Below are 13,142 nucleotides of genomic sequence, written 5' to 3' on the forward strand. Positions count from 1 at the left end.
TTGGTCCGATGGCAGACTCGTAACTCAGGACTCTCACACTGAAGCCCTTGTGATAACATGTTATTTCATATTCAGTCCTTTTCTTTATCTGTCATAAAATTTGTATTCAGGGTCATCGTTCGCAGATTTTACAAAAAAACAAAAAAGAAAAAACATGCCTGAGCTGTCCTCGTTAGACAAATATGCCTCGCATGCTTCTTATGTTGAATCTGTAGCTCCTCCATCAAGCCTTTATTTTTGCAGATATTCATGTTTTTATACTAAAGGAAACCTTTTCTGTGTCAGGGCTGCAGACCCTCTGGGGCGCGCTCCTCTTTGCAAACAGCTACCTCCTCTGGAAGAAAAGATGAGAGTCTACGTGTGTGTGTGTGTGTGTGTGTGTGTGTGTGTGTGTGTGTGTGTGTATGTGTGTGTGCGTGTGTGTGTGTCACACTCTGCATTCATCATTCACAGAGAACATTACAAGCAGCCGTCCCTCAGCATGGTCCTGGGCTCATCCAGGAGGAGCTTTCTGAGCCTTCTGCCGTGAGAATAAATATCTGGTTGCACTCGGCGGGCTGTGTGGAAGCGTCGTCCCACCTCAGAGGGGGAATTTGGAAAGAGTAACAAAACACTAATCACACAGGGCAGAAAACTAGTGCTGCACTGGCCTCTACAGGTTCAACACAGGTTATTGCACTCACATGGCAAGCTTTTGAACCTATAATTAATCTGTAGGGGCCCCTGCGAGGCTGGTTTCCTGCACAATGTGCTCAGCGCGCGCTCATACGTGAGCAGTGTGGGTTTTCTCTCTTTTCACTGCCTTTTGAATTGGGCCATGTTTGAGCAGATTCTAGAGGTCCAAACAATCAGGGAGGCCGATTTTTGTTATGTTCTGATTTTGTCCAAGAGCGTCAAGGGTTTTTCAAAAGCTAAATTTAATCCACCCCTGTTTACTGTGATAGGTTCAGCAAGCGATCAATCCACCAACCAGTACCAAAGCATACTTCTCTTTAAGCCTCAGTGCACAATCAGTCTCAAATTTCCACTAGAAAGAGCAGCAGACACGACGAAGCGCTGGCTGTCTAATTACAGAAAGATGCTGGTGTTTTTTGACAGGACTCCTGTGCAGCTGGGAGAGTTTGTGGAGCCACCATCTAGTGGCCATCAAGTATTTCTGCGCCAGTTTTCAGCTGCACTGCTTTCTGCTTATATGCTTTTACTGCATCCATAAAATGGAAATTCTTGTGCAGGACAAGCTTGAGTCAGACATGAAATAGTGCGTGATTACTGCAGAAGCCTGTGTTGTGCTCTTTTGTCTGCCTACTCATAATGACTAAACCCAACTGTGCGCTTTCAGTTTGCAACACAAACGCACTGCAGATCTTCTTCCAGTCCCTGCGGGCCACAAATATCTAACAGTCTTATTATTATTGCCTGTGAAAACTCCTGCCTTCATTTAACTGTGTGCAAAACGAAATATTCCTGCAGTTGACCACAGCTTGATTTCTGCCCAACGAGTCAGAGAAACCAGGCTATACTGATATCAGTCAGATATCTGTATATTCTGACTGATATCGTAACAGGAGACTGACAAAGACTCAAAATGCAAATTTCCACATTTTTGTGGAACAAGTGGAGACTTATATAACAATAAAAAAAGGTTCATCACTAATTTCTGCCTCCACCCAACAGTCTAGAGAGAACAGCATCCCTACCTGGATAATCTAAACAACTCAACAGTCTTCAAGCTGAAAAATGAAGCAGAAAAAGCTGCAGTTCCTCTGCTGTCCACACTACCAAGTTAAAAAGTCTAATTTTACAGCAGAAGAAAAGGTTTTGGTCTCTATGAATAGTTTGAACAGGGTTGACTTAATAATTTACTCATTTGGATGCTAGCTGTCTGCTTGGATTCATCCCAGCCAGTTGGAGTGCCTGAGCTGGACCATGTTTGTGCTTTTAGAGATTTTTTATGGAATTAATGCGGTTAATTGCATGGATGAACTGATAGCAAAATTAACCATGGTTAATTTTGCTATCAGTTCATCCACTAATTAGCAGGTATCTGTTTTTGTAAATTTCACATTTACAATAAGCTGTCTAGCATTAGCTGGTAACTTAGACCTCCATCCAAATATGGTCACTTCTGGCTCCAGAAAACAAAGCGGATGATGTCACAGTGCATATGTCCATCTTTTATGTTCAGTCTGTGGGAATATTTCTTTGATTTAAAAGAAAGTAATGAAAGCATGGTGTTTTATGGTTTTATGAAGACTATAATTACTTGTCATTATTCATCGGGGATGGATGTTTGTGAATCAACTGAATGAAGCAGGCTTTCCTGCTTCATTTTTTCTGAATATGCAGAATTTTATATATATTTATATATATTTCATATGTATAAATATGTATGAAAGCACAATTTTGTTGTCATTTTTCTGTGACAGATTTGACCTACCCGTATTTTTGCTTTTATAATTGTACCCTTTTTCTTCCCCCCCCCCCCATTTTCCATTATAATGCAGTTAACATACTTTATATTTATTTCTTCAGCTACTTGATCGAGACGTCAAAATAAAAAAGTTTCTTTACTTTTAAACCTGTGTGGAAGTCTTTCACTCAGAGACTGGCTGGTTTTCGGAGTTGCAGCTACAGGCAGCCGAAATGAGGACATTCCTGTTAGACAGCCTGGGTGGAATTTGAATAGTACAGAGGAACCGCCTGAAGCTGATTGGTCGAGGGCGACATATTTCCAGAGCTCCTGCTTGTCACTCACCAGAACCCAGGCGGCTGATTGGCTCCCCCAGAAGTGGGCGGGCGCTGTTTCTAGGCTATATATACATTCTGGTTTCAGGGCATCTGCAAATGATTGCTGGCTTTCAGAGGGAGGCGGATCTTTGTGTCCAATGTGTCTCCACAGAGCTCACTTGAACCTTTCTCCTCGAACCAAACGAGCCCCGCTGAGATAGCTGAGAGCCGCTTTCTCTCTCCCGGAGAGGAGCTGGAGGCGGACCGGGGGAACGGAGCAATGATCAGCACCATGGAGTGCGCCGTGGACGCGCAGAGCCTGATCTCCATTTCCTTAATGAAGATCCACAACTCCAGGACGCAGAGAGGAGGAATCAAGCTGCACAAAAACCTGCTGGTCTCCTACGTGCTGAGGAACGCCAGGCAGGTCTACATCAAGGAGAAGTACGCGGAGATCTACAGGATGCAGCAGTACGAGGAGGTGATGACTGTCTGCAACGAGATCCAGGAACTCAACCCGCTGGATCTGGAGGCGGAGGACGCGGAGGACGAGGAGCAGGCGCGGGCTGCTTGCTGCGCAGAGGAGGCGAGCGCGTGCGGCTCTCCGTGCCACAGAGGCGCGGCGCATTGCCGGGCGGCGGGCACTGTGGCCGGCTGCTCCCTTCTGGAGGACGGCTGCAAAGAGCCGGAGCCCTCCTATTACCGCAGCTGCTGTATGGAAGCGCCCCCCGCTCCGCTCTGCGAGCAGTGTCCCGCAAATAGCAGCGCGCACTGCAACAAGACCACGGTGCTGGACCTGGACACGCATGTGGTGACCACGGTGGAGAACGGCTACCTCCACCAGGACTGCTGCTGCGACGCGCTCCAGTGCGGCCAGAGCGCGCAGTCCCCGGCCAAGAAGCGAAAGGTGGAGTTCGGCTGCTGCGCGTCGGACGCGGAGGAAGCGCATGACTTCACGGCGGCTCGCAAACGGGCCAAACGCGAGGACTGCTCCTACTCCGCCCCGGACTATACGGACACTTCCAACATCTCCAACCTGATCTCCATCTTCGGCTCGGGGTTTTCGGGGCTGCTGAGCAGGCAGGCGGACTTGGAGCAGATCTGTAGCAAACAAGCCCTAGCCAGCCTCGGAGCGTGGACCCGAGCCATCGTCGCGTTTTGAATGGAACACTTTTTGTTTTGGGGAGGGGAGAGCGGGTTCAGCTGGAGCGGGACTGTGTGATGCGTCCAGCTCCTGTGTGGTGATGAGGGGGTGGAGGTGGTGGGGGGATCACTTTGCTTCAAACTTTAAACGTTCTGAGGTCCCAGAAAGTTTACAGAATCGCAACATTCTAGCAGAAAGCGAGAGAAACGGTGCAGAAATGTGGACGTTTTTGCACCTTCAGTAACATGGCATGGTCACAGGAGCGGGGAAACTTATCATGACACACAAGTGTTCTCAGAACATCACAAAGGTCTTTGCAGGGTTGCAGAGAACAGGGAGTTTATGGGGACCTGGTAAATATAGTGGTAAACAGGGGGTCAGTTTTAGCTCTTGTATTCACAGCGATGCTGCTAAAAGCAAGTTTCGTAACTACAGCTGTCACTTTTTCCCTAACAGTTTAGCAAATTTAGCCTCTTATTTTGTGGAGACTAGGTTACAGAAATTTGGGCCCTTATGGGGACATTTAGGGGTCAGCTTGTACTCCCTTTTCTTCACAATTGGGCAAAGAAAGTTTCCAGTTTTAAGTCAGTGTGTTCCAGCTGCCCCTTCCTGCCCACCTTTTCCAGTGTCAGCCATAATAAAATCCCATGTGCTAAATAAACCAACAACTCCAACTGAATTGTACCTCAAAGCACACTTGTGTCTTACAAATCAATAACAATGCTTCTAATTGGAGGAAATGGAGGCGTTCCAGCTGAGCCCGCTCTCCCCCTACAGTGTCTAAATCGACTTTATTTTTGCAAGGAAAAAAAGAAAAAGAAGAAAAGCTATTTATTAAATGAGAAATTTAATGATAATAGTTTTTTGACAGGGAGAGGCGGGAGAGTTGTTGGTGTCATGTGCAGGCTTTTCATAAAATCTGACAGAAATGGATCCGTTGCCTTAAATCCAATGCACACTACTGCTAGCTATTGTCATAAACAGAAAGTCCATTATTGGAAGTGACTGAATGTGTCTGCCGTCCTCTCCCGTCCTGAAACTCTCAAACTGATCTTGCACACTCCCAACAGCTTTGTCGTCCTGTGAAGCACCACGTTCGAGAACTCACTCCCCAGAAAACACTCTTGAAGGTACACGGACTCTGAAGCAGCTCATATCGCTTGATGGAGTGCCAACACTTTATTCCACGTGGTCGTCTCTGCACCTCCGCTCCCACCTCCCTTCCAGCGTGTGATAGTAAACAGTCCGGCTCATTTCTGACAGTCTGACATTGTTTTCTTAATCATGGTTGTTGCTCAAAGCCTTTCACAGCAATTCATGATTCCAGCTTTGGTTTTGTGAGTTTCACTTTGTACAAAAATACACAAAACGTACATAAATAAAAGAGAATGATTGATTTTTAGTCCTTTTGTTTTAAAAAGGCAAGCTCATGTTTTTAGCCATAACCTGAGAATCCATGCGTTAGCTTTATGAGCACTATGTGTACCAAAATAAAGAGAGTATTCAGCCATTCTCTACATATTTTGTTGTTATTCTTGTATTTTTGTGCTTAATAAATTGTATATCACCGGGTAAAACTGTTCAAGAAAATATTTGTTAAAATTTATAATCTTAATAAAAAATGAAAATCTTAAAGCTTGTGTTTGACTGCCATGTGAGGTGCTGGGATGCAGCCTGATAATCATGCACACCACACAGACTCACTACATTATTAATAACACACTTTGATGCACAGGCGTTAAAGTTGTGCTGCGCTGAAAGCCGCCGTTTGCCATCAGAGGGGCTTTCCAGCACTGAAAGGGTAAATTTTAACATCAAGCCATGATCTGTTCTCAGACCTAACCAACAGGTTTAGTCATCGACACTCAACCAAACTGCCGCTGAGCACAAGAGGAAAACAGTGTGTCGAAAAACACAACGGCTGAGGATTGATTTTGGTTTCACATGGGGGACACTGAGCCCGGTTTTCCCGGGTAAAAGTCCCGGGTTTGACCCATTTTATCCGCTGTGTTCCTCTCTGTGCTGCTCTCTGTGCTGCTCTCGCCACTGCCTGAGCCACTCTTCAGTACTTTTCCGGTGTTTTCCCCCCCACCTCCTGAATTGCAAACCGATGACATCACAGCAGCGTGTTTGGTCAGTTGCAACAACACTTCCTGGAGCAACATTACAGTGTTGTAGGAACAACAACAACACAGCAACAGATACCAGGGTGCTCAGTCTGAGGCTAATACAGTTATGTGTGTTACTGGGTCACATTCAAAGGTCTGTCAGTTATTCAAATCTGGATTTATACATACGCACAGCTAATCACACTTTTGCACATGCTTTCACATAAACATGAAAACAGTACTATAGCGAGTTATTTAGTAGGTTTACCATTAGACCAGTGGCTCTCAAACTGCCCCCCCCCCCGGGGAGACCTATCAGGACCACTGCAGGACGGGGGTGTGAATGACTGGTGGAAAAGTACGGAGTGAAGTTAAGTTCAATTAAAATCACTTCTGTAGGGTTAAAATAATCCTGATGATTGTTATTTCACTAACAACTCAGTATCCTTTTGTTGTTGTTAGTATTGATAATTGTTTGAATTAGTGAAGTTGGGGAGTACAATCATATCTTTGGCTCCTGATGAGGCTGGGGGCGTGCTTCAACCACTGGGCTAGATAAAGCCAGGTTAGCTGTTTCCCTCACAGAGAGGCATAAGATAACATACAAGACAAGAAATAATTTACATCAGTTGAAATAAAAGTGATGATCATTATTATTGTCATCAAATCCGGGATCTTTTGGATGTTAGGCGAAAAACATGAGGGTAACTGGATCGTGGTTTTAACATCAGAGAGGCCGGAAATTAAAGCCAGGTCAACAGCATTGCATATTTTCTCCAAAAGGTTTCAAAAAATGTAAATAAAGAACCATTTTCCAGTCATATCCTATGTAGCCCATTAGCTCATTTATACTCACCATTCTCATTCTTGGCCTGTATGACAGAAGTGATGTCACATCCGTTGATGTCCCTTTGGCCAGTTGGTGGTGCACCTCTGAATTTTTCTAATCTTGTGTGGTTGCCATTGCCGACAAAGCTAGGTTGAAGACACAAGAGTACAATCGTGACGGTTTCTAGTGCCATTTTAATGATATAGCACTACAAAAGGTCAGAGATGCACAGATTATACAGAAAGACTTCATCTATTCCTACACCAGTGCTGATGTGGAGGTTTTGTGTGAGTGTAGAGGCCGATTGTTCAGGAGAATGCTGAAACAACTACTTGTGACATCAGCGCTGGAATAAATGGTACAACAGCGCTATGGCGACCAATGTGACAAACAAACATTACAGACCCATAAAGAGGCGTACACATAGGATGAGGCTGTGGGTCAGAAAGTCAGTGGTTTGATCCTCAATTCCTCAAGTTGGTCAAGATACCGAACCCCGAGTTTCCCCCATCGCATCCATCTGGTTGTAAGAAATCACTTCGAGTGGTCAAATAGAAAAGTGCTGCATAAATAGCAGTCTGGCAAAACAGCAACCAGAGACCATGAACTACCAAATAGGAGGTGAAATATGAAAACCGTTAAAAAGTAGGAAACGTGACGACCACAACATGGCCAGTGAAAGCTAATCACTTTATATATGGTACTGGCTTTTAAATAAAAAGATCCAAATAAAATAGTAGTTATAATAATAAAACAAATGAGTGAGTACCTTTAAACAAAGCACGGCCATTGTCTTGCACTGATTCTTTATGCAGAGCTAAGCTAGGTTAGGCTAAAATAAGCTAAGCTAAGCTAACTACCTGCTGGCTACACATAGACTAATAAGTTATATCAAGAGATTATAAATCACAGAAAAAATATCTAGTCTTATTTATTATCTCTCAAAAAATGACAGGCTAATAATTTAAAATATAGCTTTTAAATGGATTAAACAAATGATTCGAGATTAGAAAACTAGATATAACAACTTACTGAACTCTATAAGTGTTATTTGATGTATTTCAGAAAAAGCTAAGCTAGATTTTACTCTGTGTTTCTGGTAAACTGAGCTTTTTGGCAGACTAAAAGTAACCTAACTCCTTATAAAATTCATGACTGATTTAGGTTATAATTATTTTTAACACAATTTAAGTCAATTTCATCTCATAGCCTGAGTGTTAACAATATAACAATACTCTGTTTTTCTATTACAAACATGTTCTTTTGGGGTTTTATGACCATACATCAATCTTAAGCGATGAAGCGAATATATTATATGCATTCTTTTCATTAGATTAAATAGTATTAAATCCACTGAACATAATATAACAACTAAGAACAGTAAAATTCAGGCTTTTGGAGGAGGTTGTACATACAGTATGTATTGGCCATTGCAAAGGCACAACACTGTTTTCTTAGATTATAATACATTTCCTCATTTTTTTTTCCAATTTGTCATCAGTAATGAATCATCAGACACTCTGTGAGCTAAATGGCTATCTATTTTGCCTCCTGCTCCCATGATGCACTGCTTCTACCATATGCAACATAGCTCACACTTCACATCTCAGCCTGCAAATTCCTCCTTCAGAAAAAAAAACAACTTTGAGCCCTGTTATCTCTGCTCTGTGCCACTTGGTGGTGTTCTTTAAAATCAATGAATGAAGATATCAGCGGGGCTGTGCATGCAGAGCAGAGCCACCTCGGGCTGACCCTCCCTCCATCACTCAGACCTCAACACCCTCCTCCTCCTCCTCCTCTTTTTCCACCTCCTCCTCTTCCCGGCTGGCTCGTTTTTTTGGTTTTTTTTCTCCCTCACATCAGAGTGAGGCATCGCTCTTCCCCAGCACATCACATCCATCGCTTACTGCTGCTGCTCCTCCAGCTCTGCAGGCTTTTTCCAGCCGCCGCTACCCATAATAACTTGCAGTAGGTAGGCTGTAATGGAAGTGATGAGGCAATGTGGATAATGCATTGTGTAATTATGCGGAAATTGGAAGCAGGGGGATTTATTTACAGAAAATGTCTGCCTACTGCTCTGATCCACGATTCAAAACACAATAAAAAACATGAAGCGATACCAGAAACGTCTCACGGCTCAGACCTCTCACTGCTGTGTAGACGGTGCTTTTGTTTTCTGGTGTATGCACAGCTCCTCCATCTGGAGTGGGAAAGACTGACACCCATGCACACACACACTAATGCACACACATACACACAAGCAAAGTCAAGTGAATAAAGTTATTTCATGCATTTTGGTTTTTATCTGCTAATATGATTCAGCAGTAAGACATTTAGCACTCTTAAAGAATCTGATTATGAAGCAAATTTAAACAGCTATCCAGATCAAATCAGGGCATATGCACAATAAAAAAATAGCAAATATTTCACTAATCTCACAATTTTTCTGGTCACCTGGTTCTCCGGAAAGGACAATACCAGGTGTCAGGGGGTGATGTGGGGTTGTTGTTGTTGTTGTTGTGTGGGGGTGCTGGAGAAAGAAGAAGAAGAAGAAGAAGAAGGAGGGGGATGAGAAGGAGGAGGAGGGGGAAGATAACAGAGGCAGCACTGAGGGGGGAGGGAGGCTTTGTCAGGAGAAGGGGTTTGATGCGTTGGGGGGTTTCCAGAGGGGGGAGGAGGCCACATGTGACAGCAGAAGGGGTGAAAGAGGGGGGAGGAGGTGGACTGTAGGGAATAGGTGTGCTGGGAGGAGGGGGCAGCAGTGACCACACAGGTCAGACAGGTTTTGTGATGGGAGGGGGAAGGGAGGTCAGGGAGGGTTTTTGTCACCAGGATCTGATGCAGACCAGGATCTGGATCAGGATCAGACAAAGTGAGCTGAACTCTAATCAGTTTCTGCTCTGACTATTATGGCTTTGGTAAATTTAGGATTTATTCCCATTTTATAGCATTGATTCACAACAGCAGCCATCATGGAGCACTTTTACAGCAGTTTTTCACAAACTTAAGATGAGCAGCTGCTCCACTTTTGTCTGTAACACTCTGCTAATGAGTCTGGGATCAGAAATAAGTCCAAAAATGAAGAATAACATAGAGATTTTAAACACACAGGTGGTTTTGTCTCATTATTACCAATCCAGTTTTTTAATGTAAACATTTAATGTTGATATTTAGTAAATTAGACAACAGACCATTACGAACCTTTTTGCAGTTTATTAATTATAGTATCTACTCCGTCTCTACTTTCTGACTAGTTTTTATTTTTATTTGCTCATTTCAGTTTATTTTTTGTTGTTTGATGTTTGGTTTTAGTCTTTTTTTAATTATTAATAACACATGTTTGATGCAATATTTTGGAGAAATAAGTGACGGTAAGTAAAACTAACTTTTCAAAATCAGTTCACTCGAGGTCTCGTAGACATCGAAGTCTAACTAAACGCATCTGTTAAAGCCACATCAGGCAAGCTGTGATGAGAGATTTCACTGAACTGACAAATGCTAAAACCAAGAAGTTTTTCCTTTATATTTTATTTTATTTTAGTTTTCCAAAGTTCACGAAAAAATTTTTTGTCAGTTTTAATTTTTATTTTAACTGAATATAAAATATTTTTTGCAACTAGTTTTATTTTAGTTAACTTTGATAACCCTGTGAAGCACCATTTCTATGTAAAAAGATTGGTGCAAACATTTAAGTTTACTCCACTGGATGTGTTCTTGGGGTTTGGCACTTGCTTCACCCCATGAAAGCACCATCTCATTTTACTCTGACATCATTGTCCTCTGTCAGGTGATCTTAAACCTCTTCTTTCGCTTTCCAACAGCAGTCCATCTAAAGGCAGCTTTTGGAACTCTTTCACTGGGAATTCTCAACATGAGTCTGAGCAACCTTAGCCTTGTTATCTTAATTTCAAGTTGCAGCTTTTCATCTTCCAAAGGTTGTTGCTAGAGATCTCTTTTTTAGCTTGAAGACCCTTCTAAGACAGCTGTAGAAGGTGGTTTTGATCAAACAGTTTGACTTGTATGGTAGTCTTGGCTTAATGGTGCCGTTTCAGAGCTTGATCATATTGTTTTGACTTCCAGATGTTATAGAACCACACCTCTGGCTTTGTTAAGTCTTGGCTTGATATTTTTCTGGCCTCTGGTGTCACTTCTAGTCAGGCACTGAGTTCTTCAGCATTCCTCTGAATCACTGAGTGGGTTGGCATGTAGATGAACATTTTGGCCATCTTTTGGCTGATATATAGACCAGTCTGGCAGGAGAGTGTGTTGGTCTTCGCCTGGAGGTGAGTTTTTCTTGATGACTGCCAGATTGACCGCGTAGACCTCTTGAAGCTACAAACCTAACAAGAAGTCTGCCACTTTCAAGTCTTATAAAAACTCTCCCTTCAGATTTAACAGGATCAACTACAGTGTTCAGTCATTTTTATCTAGACCTTGGCGATTCTAAATTGTGAAACTTTTGTTCAAGGGTATGGACCTGGTGCCATGGCAACATTTAAAGTTTCACCAACAGCATTTTTGAATTTTATTTCTTATACCTCAATTATACGTTGTCCAGTCGACCCCAGATTTGCCTTTCTGCATAAGTAGCCAGTCCCAGAAGCATCTAAATGCCAATCTTGCATTTGCGTTGTTGGTTTATGCATGTATATAAATGCAACAAAAAATGGTCCAGAGTAGTCACCATTATTATTTTAAGTTTTTACATACGTTAGCAATCTTAATAATTGTCACCTTCATTATACAAATCAGATATTTTTGTAGAAAGTTGTGCCTTTCATAGTTCCTACACCTGGGTTAGAAGAAAACCTGATTACAACGAGGAGGGAGGGGGGAAGGAGGAAAAAGACCCTTTTAAAAGGAAGGAACCTCCAGCAGGTCCAGGCTCAGGGAGGTCGGCCATCTGCCGCCACTGGTTGGGGGTGGTGAGGGGACAGCAAAGAGAGAAAAGAAGAGAACAGACACACAACAGACAATAAAACACTGGGTAAACTGGTGGAGGACCAGTAACAACAGATCAGGAACCAGCTGGAGACACATGCAGAAAAGAAAGGTAAGAGGGGGGAAAAAGATGCACACTTAAAAAGGTATAAATGCACAGAGAGTGAAGGATCATAGATAATCATCACCTTGGGTTTGTAGCAGCATAAAAGGTAAAAGGCTGGACCAGTATGATGTAGCAGTCCTATTTCATAAGCACTTTATAGACGAAGCATAACACACTAACTATAAAATTTATCCAAAAAACACTTCCAAGCTGGTTTCACAGAAGAGGAGTCTGACAACTAAAGGCTATGCCTCCCATTCTGCTTTTAGAAGCTCTATGAAGCACAAGTAAACCTGCAGTCTAAGAGCATGGGGATAAAATGTTTTGGACACGAGGCTTGACTTTGAATCCAACCAGAAGGATTCTAAATTCAATTCTGGATTTAACGGGGAGTGAATGAAGGAGCTTTCATTCTTGTCCCTGTTAGTGCTCACAATGCAGCATTCTGAATCAACTGAAGGCTTTTTCAATGAGTTATTAGAACGACCTGATAATAAAGGATTAAAGGAGTCCAGCCAAGAACTAACAAATACATGAATTAGGTTTTCAGCACCACTCGGAGACGTCTTGTTGCTGATGTTAGGCATTTTATTGATATTGTGCAGATAAATGAAAGCTGGCTTACTGGGGCGATCGTGGCTCAAGAGTTGGCAGTTCGTCTTCTAATCGGAAGGTTGCCTGTTCGAGCCCCGGCTCGGACAGTCTCGGTCGTTGTGTCCTTGGGCAAGACACTTCACCTGTTGCCTACTGGTGGTGGTCAGAGGGCCCGGTGGCGCCAGTGTTCGGCAGCCTGACCTCTGTCAGTGCGCCCCAGGACAGCAGTGGCTACAATGTAGCTCACTGTGTGTGGATGACTGAATGTAGTGTAAAGCACTTTGGGGTCCTTAGGGACTAAGTAAAGCGCTATACAAATACAGGCCATTTACCATTTTACTATAACATGTGAAACCTGTTCATTTGTTTGTCAGCAAACTCCTCCTACACCATCAGGAATTGAGCAATCTGCCTTGGTACAGTAGCATTGCTACTGTAGCATGTTATAGGATTTATGCACCTATAAAAACTTTTGAATGCACGCTTTCATTTTGATTTCACAGTAGTAGCATCTAAAGTATGTGTTTAGGCACCATGTTTCTAAATACAGTAACCTCAATTTTGTCTAAATTTAGAAGTAGAAAACTTAATGTCATTGGCCTTTGTGTCTCATATAACATCTGCAGTTAACTAAATTATTTTGTGTCTGGGTATCATCTGAAAAGCAATGAAAATCTATGTTTTCTAATAATA

The 13,142-nt window shown here is 42.8% G+C and overlaps 1 protein-coding gene across 1 annotated transcript; it reads left to right on the forward strand.

Moving 5' to 3' along the window:
* Positions 1-2,846: 2,846 nt before the first annotated feature.
* ier5l (immediate early response 5-like) lies at positions 2,847-5,381 on the forward strand. Its single transcript, XM_031757476.2, has one exon. It carries the CDS (start codon positions 3,008-3,010, stop codon positions 3,887-3,889), a length of 882 nt encoding a protein of 293 aa, XP_031613336.1. The 5' UTR covers positions 2,847-3,007; the 3' UTR covers positions 3,890-5,381.
* The last annotated feature ends 7,761 nt before the right edge of the window (positions 5,382-13,142 follow it).

Source organism: Oreochromis aureus, linkage group 7, assembly GCF_013358895.1.
Source record: "Oreochromis aureus strain Israel breed Guangdong linkage group 7, ZZ_aureus, whole genome shotgun sequence".
Lineage (NCBI taxonomy): Eukaryota > Metazoa > Chordata > Actinopteri > Cichliformes > Cichlidae > Oreochromis > Oreochromis aureus.

Excerpts from the sequence above, each read along its gene's own strand:
- ier5l (XM_031757476.2), top strand. The coding sequence starts at position 3,008 with ATGATCAGCACCATGGAGTGCGCCGTGGACGCGCAGAGCCTGATCTCC.